The sequence below is a fragment of the Sinocyclocheilus rhinocerous genome, unplaced genomic scaffold (genome assembly GCF_001515625.1).
Source record: "Sinocyclocheilus rhinocerous isolate Xijiao unplaced genomic scaffold, SAMN03320098_v1.1 scaffold585, whole genome shotgun sequence".
NCBI lineage: Eukaryota > Metazoa > Chordata > Actinopteri > Cypriniformes > Cyprinidae > Sinocyclocheilus > Sinocyclocheilus rhinocerous.
Genome location: NW_015630024.1, coordinates 1,426,678 through 1,436,310, shown reverse-complemented (window position 1 = coordinate 1,436,310; position 9,633 = coordinate 1,426,678). Strand labels below are relative to the sequence as shown.

General features: G+C 35.6%; 1 protein-coding gene across 2 annotated transcripts in view; it reads right to left on the bottom strand.

Moving 5' to 3' along the window:
- Window positions 1-5,097: 5,097 nt before the first annotated feature.
- LOC107739694 (calcium/calmodulin-dependent protein kinase kinase 2-like) overlaps window positions 5,098-9,633 on the bottom strand; it is an 18,559-nt gene continuing 14,023 nt past the window's right edge. Inside the window, exons 13-16 of one of the 2 annotated variants that reach the window (XM_016551890.1) lie at window positions 8,925-9,056; window positions 8,643-8,743; window positions 6,088-6,138; window positions 5,098-5,289 (exon numbers count right to left, since the gene is read on the bottom strand). In XM_016551890.1, the coding sequence (XP_016407376.1) occupies window positions 5,217-5,289; window positions 6,088-6,138; window positions 8,643-8,743; window positions 8,925-9,056 (357 nt within the window). In that variant the 3' untranslated portion in view covers window positions 5,098-5,216. The remainder of the gene's footprint in view (window positions 5,290-6,087; window positions 6,139-8,642; window positions 8,744-8,924; window positions 9,057-9,633) is intronic. The other variant, XM_016551891.1, reaches the window with a different exon arrangement.

The following is a 9,633-nucleotide window of genomic DNA, read 5'->3' as shown; positions in this document are numbered from 1 at the left end:
GCAATCACAAGAATAAATTACATTTTGAAATTGTATTAAAATAGAAAAAGATTATTTTGAATTGTAATAATATTTCACAATATTACCATTTTTACTGTAATTTTATCAAATAAATGCAGCCTAAATAAATATTATTTTTCGGGTTTACTATATTTTATATTTATATATATTAGTACTTCTTATATTTTAACTATGTGCAAACGAAAGAAGAGTGCAGTCCAATATAAAAATGCATTTTAAATATAAATATTATAAATATTCAAATTAAATCTACATATAAATCATGAATATACAACTATCTAAATAATTACTATTGTTCAGTAAACATAGTCAAATATTTAAACATGAACCAAAACAGTATAGATTCCGCAATGGCATCTCTAATTTAAATAAAAGAAAGGAAAATATGTACTTACAAATCCACCTGCTTCCCTCAAAATTCTTTCTGGCAGCTTTCTTCGAAAATGTGCCTTAGATGTTGCAGGTATATCTAAAGTATGAATCCACAGCGCTGTGAAGGCTTCCGTCGCAGACTGGCTCCGCGCGCTACTGCGCTCTGCAGTGCACAAGCACAGAACGCGCGCAGAGCGTTTGATCAGTTGCCATAGGAACCTGCGAGGCGAAGCCTTCATGCTGATCATAGGCTCCAGATATCTGCGCAGAGACTGCAAACTTGTGGCGCCTCCCACATGCTACAGATTTTCTTCATTTTCGAGGCAAAATATCTCGCAGAATGTCCTACATATTTTGATGTTGACCATGTGAATACGGCAGGTCTCGTATGTGTAATATATTTATGTGTCACGTAAAACGAAATATTAAATTAGCCAAATGAAAGCATATGGATCATTCTCAAACTAATTTATTTTTGAGTTTATAAATAAGATTTTTCTCTTTTTGTTTAATCTTTATATGAGTCTATTAGACTGCAAGACAAATATTTTGTTTGCAGAATGCACGAGCACTGTCCTCTGACGCCCTCTAGTGATGTATCACATAAAGAGTTCTTTACTTAATTAAAACATCATTTACATTAAAACTTGAGTCATCATTTACTTATGTTCATGCCGTCAAAACCTGTATGGGTTTCTGTCTTCGGTGTAGAACAAAATGAGATGACAGAATATTAATTTTGGGGGTGAACTATTCTTAAAGGGAAAGTCCACTCAAAAAAAATTTAAATTCTGTCATCATTTACTCACCTTCAAGTTGTTGTTTTTTCCCCCGCATAAGTAAAGTAAGTATGGTGCAGAACGCTGCACCAAACACTTGCCGGTAGCCACTGACTTCCACAGAAGGGGAAAAAAAATACTATTGAAGTCAATGGCTACCAGCAACTGTTTGGTTACCAACTTTCTTCAAAGTAGTATCTATTTGAGTTCAACCGAAGAAAGAACCTCTTACAGGTTTGGAACAACTTGAGGGTTAGTAAATGACAGAATTTTTATTTTTAGGTGAACTATCCCTGTACTATGTATAATTTTAAGATTACCTGACTTTTTTATTTTTGATAAAAAGGAACAATTGTGGAAAAATTATGAAAAAAGAAGGGGGAAAAAACAACACTGAACTACAAGATAAACGTTAACAGAAAATGTTACAATTTTGCGGAGACTTGAAGGCATTTAATCATGTCAAAACAATACTATTACAACACTACATGCTACTACTATTAATAATACATAAATAAAAATAAAACAAAAGTAAAGGCAACTTTAATTTATTCAAATAATCAACTGCATACAATATATAGAATGATCAGCAATGAGATCAGAGGACGCTGTAAAGAGCTCAAACATGCTTCGAAAACATGCTGAATGAAATTGCGTGATTGTGACGGCATGCATTTATGTAACATCCCTGTAAACAGCCCTCTCAACAGTGCTCAAATGCAGTCGCTAGTATGATATGGATGCAAACATTTACTCTAGCCCTTCAAGAAATACTGGGCAGAAACAGTGAGAAATGATATTAAGAGGTTATAAATATACAGTACAGCATTCACTTTAATATACAATACACCTCTCTATTCAACGTACCGTTTGCAATGTCAGTCTTTGAGAAAGCGGCTGTACATAGGAAACGGAAAAATGCTGTCTTTGATTTCAGCTATAGTGAATTTAGCTCGTAGTTTTGATTGTACAGAAGAAGAAAACATGGTTATGGAGGCCTTCGCTAAACATGCATCATCTGAATTCTGCTAAACATTCTAATGTGCAAAGATAAATCTCCATTTTTTTTTTTTTTTTTCATTTTCCCTATAAATACTTAATCAAAAAAGGGGAATGGTGCTCCTCTGGTCCTGAATATATTATTTAAAGGTCATCAAAATCTGTTAAAATGTCCACTTACATATACAGTAGTGATATTGTATAACCAGCTTCGGTCGGTGCACATGCATATTTAAGTCAATATTACAAGATTCCTTCAATAATCAACATCCAACATACACAAGAGACCAACCGACCGACTTGCACAGTCCAGAACTGCACCACAATGTGAGATTTCTTATGCATAGTAATAGTACCTACACAAAAGATTCAAATGAAAAGTCTTAAAGACGGAGAAAGAAAATCACAGAAAACAAGTACTATAAAATACAGCAGAGTTTAACATGCAGGAAAACAAAAAAGTGGAAAAAACTAAAAAAGTAGAGAGTTGACCTATAGAGTTACAAGGTAAACCAACAACATACATTCAACCTACTTGTGCAGAAAAGACTCCCCTGATACATGGAAGCATGAGCTATGTTATTCATTTCAGTGGTGGAAAAGCACCATCACTCCGACGTTTTGAAACTACAGCTAAATAGAGCAAACAAACAAACAATCATAGAAACAAATTCAACACAGGAGATACATGACCGTATAGTGCACATTGAGAAAATCTCAACAGGGCTTTGGACTATTTTTGCTAACTTTAAAACTTAAAGCTTAAGCGAGTTACTATAGTTCTACACTGTCTAGAACAGCTTGTCTAAAACTTCCAATTCTACTTTATCTACAATTCTATCGTACCAAAAAACTCAACACATGTACTGATGATCTATGCTACAGTTATGAGTATGAAAATGTAAGGCATACATTTGTGTCAAAACAGACAAACATTGATTCCTTAAGTGAAAAGTCATGCATAGATTGCACAAAGTTATTGCATTTCCTTAAGAACTTCATAGAGTATGCGTCCTATATAGAAATGCCGATAACGCACTCACTCTGATCACGACGAAGTCGGAAATGCACTACTACATGGCATTTTGGTAATTCTACACAGGAAAAGGAAGTGAAATTACAGTAAGAAACTGTTAGCTTCATGATTAAAAGGGTCATGTTACATACAAGAAGAAGAACGGTCACAATGCCTATTGTGGCATTCCCTAAAGGTTATTTGTGCACTAAATAATTAACCTACTATTCAAAAACATGCTATGTACCTCTCTCATCTCTTGGTTTTGGGCTTTGTTGTTTAAAAAAAAAAAAGAGAGAGAGTTTCCAGGTTTGGTCCTGTTCACCATCTACAGCGCTGACATTATAATATAAACACAAAGTTATGTGATTTTATATATATAAACAAACACACACATACAAACTTATGTGCATTTTCCCTATATGACATCCTGAAGTATTTTACTTACTACATTTATACACATATCCTGACTGCAAATTTTAAGAATTTGAATAAAAAAATTATGTTTTTTTTATTATTTCACTTATTTTGCTTAAACAAACCTGATTTTGAGAAGAATTTCAGTTTAAGCTGAAATATCTGATGAAAGTCTTAGTTGCTTTTTTTTTCATTTATTTTTAAATTCAGTTCTGATAATCTAATGAGATCTGTAAAACTGCAATGAAGTCTCTCTAATCAATCAGTGATGGAAATCATAAATTTCTTCTTATAAGTACATTTTAGATGTAACTGTCAGCAATGTTGAAGAATTTTAAGTATTTAAAGCTATTTATTTCACGTGTTAACTTCTGTATAATTTGTTTAAACAAACCTGATTTCTGAGATTTTCAAGTTAAAAGATTTTTTGGATGACAGTCTGAGCTATTTTTTATTTGATCATTTTCAAATCATATCATGTCTCTCAAATTAACGAGGGATGGACAAGAAAGAAATCATACATCATACAAGAATTAAAAACTAGTTAAAGGTTATTGTCCGCAAATGTGCAAAGGCTATTTATTATTTTTTTTGCCTTGATTTTTATTTCTATATATTATTTATTTTATTTAAACCAAACAAACCTGATTTTCAAGATTTTTTTTGAGAATAAATTAATTTCTGATGAAAGCCTGAGCCATCTTTATTTTATTACGTTCAAATTCAGTTCTAATAATCTATAAGATCTGTAAAACTGCCACAAAGCAGCATGTCTTTTTAAGTAATGAGTGATGGACAAACCTAAGAAATTGTAAATTTTTCCCTAAAAAATTTTGTTTAGCCTCGCGGTGGCGCCCCTAGCTGAAGTAGAGGAGTAAAGCAGGAGAGTAGAAACACGCCGCGCACACAGAAAACAGGGAGAGACGGCTATCATGTCTCTCAAATTAACGAGGGATGGACAAGAAAGAAATCATACATCATACAAGAATTAAAAACTAGTTAAAGGTTATTGTCCGCAAATGTGCAAAGGCTATTTATTATTTTTTTTGCCTTGATTTTTATTTCTATATATTATTTATTTTATTTAAACCAAACAAACCTGATTTTCAAGATTTTTTTTGAGAATAAATTAATTTCTGATGAAAGCCTGAGCCATCTTTATTTTATTACGTTCAAATTCAGTTCTAATAATCTATAAGATCTGTAAAACTGCCACAAAGCAGCATGTCTTTTTAAGTAATGAGTGATGGACAAACCTAAGAAATTGTAAATTTTTCCCTAAAAAATTCTGTTTAGCCTCGCGGTGGCGCCCCTAGCTGAAGTAGAGGAGTAAAGCAGGAGAGTAGAAACAAGCCGCGCACACAGAAAACAGGTCCTGAGAGACGGCAGAGACCTGGGCAGACAGATACAGTGCATGCTGCTGTGGACTGTACAAATACATGCATGAGTGGGTGGGCACCCTCCACATTAACAACCCAACATGAGCTTCTTTCTTTTCTTCCTTCCTTCCATCTTCCTATCCACGCCCCAGCCCCAGGTCCATATCCTGGCCTTCCGGCAGCCACGACAGCCCCATCCTTGCGCATTTCGCCCGGGCAAAACACCCACAACTATCAGGAAAGAACTTCATCCTCGCCCACGAAGGGCAGGTCCATACTCCGCATGCCTTCCTCGCTCTCTTGTTTCCTAGGAAACAGACAAATGTGGAGATTTAAAATAACCGCACATTCCAGGCGTGTCAACCTGTCTATGGCAATGCAGACTGTTGTTAAGTGTGGCTAGAATTGTTAGGCAGCGGGGAAATTAAGTTAGCACGAGGGGGGGGCGAGGTACATGGCATCGCATCAGTCATATGCTCGGGTTGGAAGGAGGCACATGAGAGTGACTGACTACCATGTTTTTGCGAGGGGTTGTACTGGGAAGGCCAGGACTGCGCACCACATGCAAAATGCACCCAAGTCCAACAAACCAATCAGAGTCCTGGTAAATAAAAAAAAATGACCATGGCTGGGCGGCAAATCAGGATGCTCCTCTCCTTTTTTGTTGCTGACATTATGAATGAGGGGCATGCAGATATAGAAGGACCTGGAAAACATCATCCTGAACTGCCCATGAACTTACAGGACATAAATGAACTTGTTTTATCTGTTAAACATTACATGCAAAATATGCTTGATGTACTAAGGGTTGATTATTAAAAGTAGCTTGTACAGCTACTAAGGTTCTTTAAGAGGGAATATCATGAATATTTTAAATATTACATGCATAAAATGATGTTTATTAGGTAGGAAAACACAAGCGGAAAAGCTTGTTATTCTTTAAGCCATCTGAATGATAGTTTTGAGCATGCTAAAAAACACCACACCATTCCTTTTAAGTGCAGATCATTCAAAATGGGCATGACCATTATCTCCTACATATAATATAGGTGGAGGAGAGTGAACAGGACATAGGTGGAGCGCTAACAGGCTAGCGGAGCTTTACCTGGGGGTACTGAGATTGCGGCAGTATTTCAAACTCCCTGCTCTCCCTTTTCTAGATGGCAGGAGAGATGCGGATACGTGAGAATTCTTAAATCGGAGCGTTTCTATCAAATATTCCTGAAAACATGACTAAACAAGAGCCTTAAAGGAATATTTCATGCTAAATATAACTCAAATATGCAAATGATTACCACAGAAAATTATTTATGCTTGTCCCTTGGTTTCTGAAAATCAACAAAAAAGTAGGTTAAAGGGACAGTTCACTCAAAAATGAAAATTCTACTCACCCTCATGTCATTCCAAACTTGTATGAATTTCTTTCTTCTGTTGAGTACAAAAGAAGGTATTTTGAAGAATGTTGGTAACCAAACAGTTGACGGAAGCCACTGACTTCCATAGTATGGAAAGAAAATACTGTGGAAGTCAATGGCTAAGTAAAGTAAGAATTTTCATTTTTGGGTAAACTGTCCCTTTAACAATCTTAGCAAGCTATTATTATAAGATATTGTTACTTTGCTAGGTAGTAATCAACCTAGCAAAGCACTGCAATGAAAGCTTCAACATAGCAGCAAAGGGGGCACTCATGAGTCATAAAATGATAAAAAAACGACTATAGCTTTGTTCAAATATGCATACTTTCCCACTATGTAGTAGACGAGAAACAGTGATGTCTGAATTCACAGCATTCATTAGACATTATGCGAAAAGTACCCAAATGACCTACTACTTCCAATGTATCTGATCACTTTACAATCCCATGAGGCACCTGCAGAGGATTTGTGAATGGCAGTGAAGCGACGACAGCAATGACAACCTGGCAGATGTAGTACGTCTGGATTTCATTCATATTACACACACTCATATTATATAGAACATTAGTTTTTAAGTAAGTTCATTTAGTCATTTACATTTAGTCATTTAGCAGACGCTTTTATCCAAAGCGACTTACAATTAGGACAACAGAAGCAATCAAAACCAACAAAAGATCAATTCATAAGTTGATGTTCAAAAATTCAAAAGTTCATATTCAAATGCAGTCCCTTATCGGACAGTATGGTCTTGTGGACTTTATGGACACACACAAGTGAAGAACACAAGTCCACATTAAGTATGCCTTTTGGAACAAGGCCTTTAACATCTTGAGTAAAGTATTTTAGCTTAGCAGGCTAATCGGTTAGCTTGGTAACTGTAAACTAAATGAAAACAAAATAAACATGTTTAATGTGACCATTCTTAGCTTTGGCTTCATAATGCAATGTGTGATGTATAAGTTCAAGAACATGAATTTATTAATCGACAGAGATGCATTATATTAGAATTTTAGTAAATTAGCAAATCACTGGATTAAACGTCACCCACAGAAAATGTTAGACGCACACAAAGAGTTAATTCACCAAGAAATGTAGTCTCATCTCAAAAGATAATTTAGACAACTTAAGAGGTTAAATAACACATTTTAATGAAGGTTTAGAGTGTTAAAGGGGTGGTTAATTGCGATTTCACTTTTTTAATGTTAGTTAGTGTGTAATGTTGCTGTTTGAGCATAAACAATATCTGCAAAGTTACGAAGCTGAAAGTTCAATGCAAACGGAGATATCATCTTTTAAAATTCTGGCAGTTTAATGCCTACAAAAACGACTGGTAAGGGACTACAACGAGTTACTTCCCAGGTCCGTTACGTCAAGAACCCAGAATTTTACATAAACCCCGCCTCCGGGAACACGCAGCAAAGGGGGCAGGGCCATGCTGCGCTGCTTTAGAGAAGAGGAAGAGAAAACTAGGGGTGCACGTAAAAATCTATTCATATATGAATCGCGATTCTGTCTTCTAACGATTCTAATGGATTCACAAGTTTCAAAATGTTCTAAAGCAGCAGTTCTTAATACTGTTCCTGGCCGCATTAACACATGTTAGACTGCACCTCATAAACACAATCAAGCCTATAAAAAAAACAGTCAACCACCCCTTTAAAAAACATTCCAAAGTTTGTAAGTCAGTACGATTTTTTGTACCGTTCACTTTTGCTCCAAGGCTGCATTTATTTGATCAAAAGTAGAGTAGAACAGTGACATTTGTGAGATATCACAATTTAAAAGAGGCGTTTTCTATTTTAATATATTTTATATATTTTAAAATGTTTTCAGTGTTACATGATCCTTCAGAAATCATTCTAATATGCTGATTTGCTGCACAATAAATATTTTTTATTATCAATATCGAAAACAGTTGAGCTGTTAAAGTGAGATACATTTATTTGGAATCAAAATCTTTTTAAAAGTATTAATAAAAGGACAGAAACTAGTCAAAATTATTTTCTGTGGAAATGTTGCATAGACATTAAGCTCTATTTTACCTGAAAATACACTTAAGCTCTATGCTTATCATATTACAGTATAACCTAGTGTAGTTAAATAGCACAGAGTAATTAAATTACTGTCAAACAAGCTAGGCAAACCATTTAAAATGTCTGTGACCACTGAAACCACTCCAGAGTTCCAAGTCTATGTTCAGGAAGTTTGTTCCAGTTATAGCCCATCCCTAATGAGGAAGACTTACGATAGCGTGTGTCCTGGTGCGGCGGGACTCCTGTCTTCCCTGCGGCCCCAATCAAACGGGTTCCCAAAAGAACGCTTGCGCAGCATAGTCCTAACCAAGATCTGTAGCAGAGAGCATGCAGCAAGAATAAGAACTCCAAAAACAGGTGTTGGGCTGTAATCTGTGTGGGTCATTAATCTGTTTATTCATTTGATGAGGTTATTAGCATTGAATACATTATGTGTGTTCATAAAAACAGAATTAGGGTTGTCTAAATAGGCCACCAGGGGCTTGCAATCTCACCACGGTGGCCAGGCTGGGGATGTGCTTGACAGAGTTTTCCACCTCCTCCTCTGTCACTTCTATCAGGCTGCAGCAGTTGTCGTCCTCAGGGGGGAGGGGCTCAGCGCCGTGCCGCGTCACCCATGGTTGCACCTACAACAACAACAACGGAACAGAAATCTTGCTTTGATATCATTAATTAACTCAAGACTCTGTCTAGGCAGCTGGAGTGTCCTATATTCACACAGGAAGTGCTTTGAAATCATCTTTTAAGAATAAGGAATGGTTTTATTTTTGGTCCATTTCAAGTATGGAGGCTAATTATAACATAAGAAAAAATACACTACCATGTACAAACAATTTGGGGTCAGTGAGATTTTTTTCTTGAAAGAAATGATTACTTCTATTTGGCAAGAATGCATCAAGTCGATCAAAAGTGGAAGTAAATATATTTTTTTTACAAAAGATTTTTTTATGTCAAATAAATGCAGTTCTTTTGAACTTCCCATTCATCAAAGAATCCTGAAAAAAAGTATCACAGTTTAAAAAAATATATATTAAAGGAACACTCAACTATTTTTGAAAACTATTTTCCAACTCCCCTAGAGTTAAACAGTTGAGTTTTACCGTTTTCGATTCCATTCAGCCCGGGTCTGGCGGTAGCACTTTTAGCTGTAACTTAGCATAGATCATTGAATCTGATTAGACCGTTAGCATCTCGCTCAAAAAT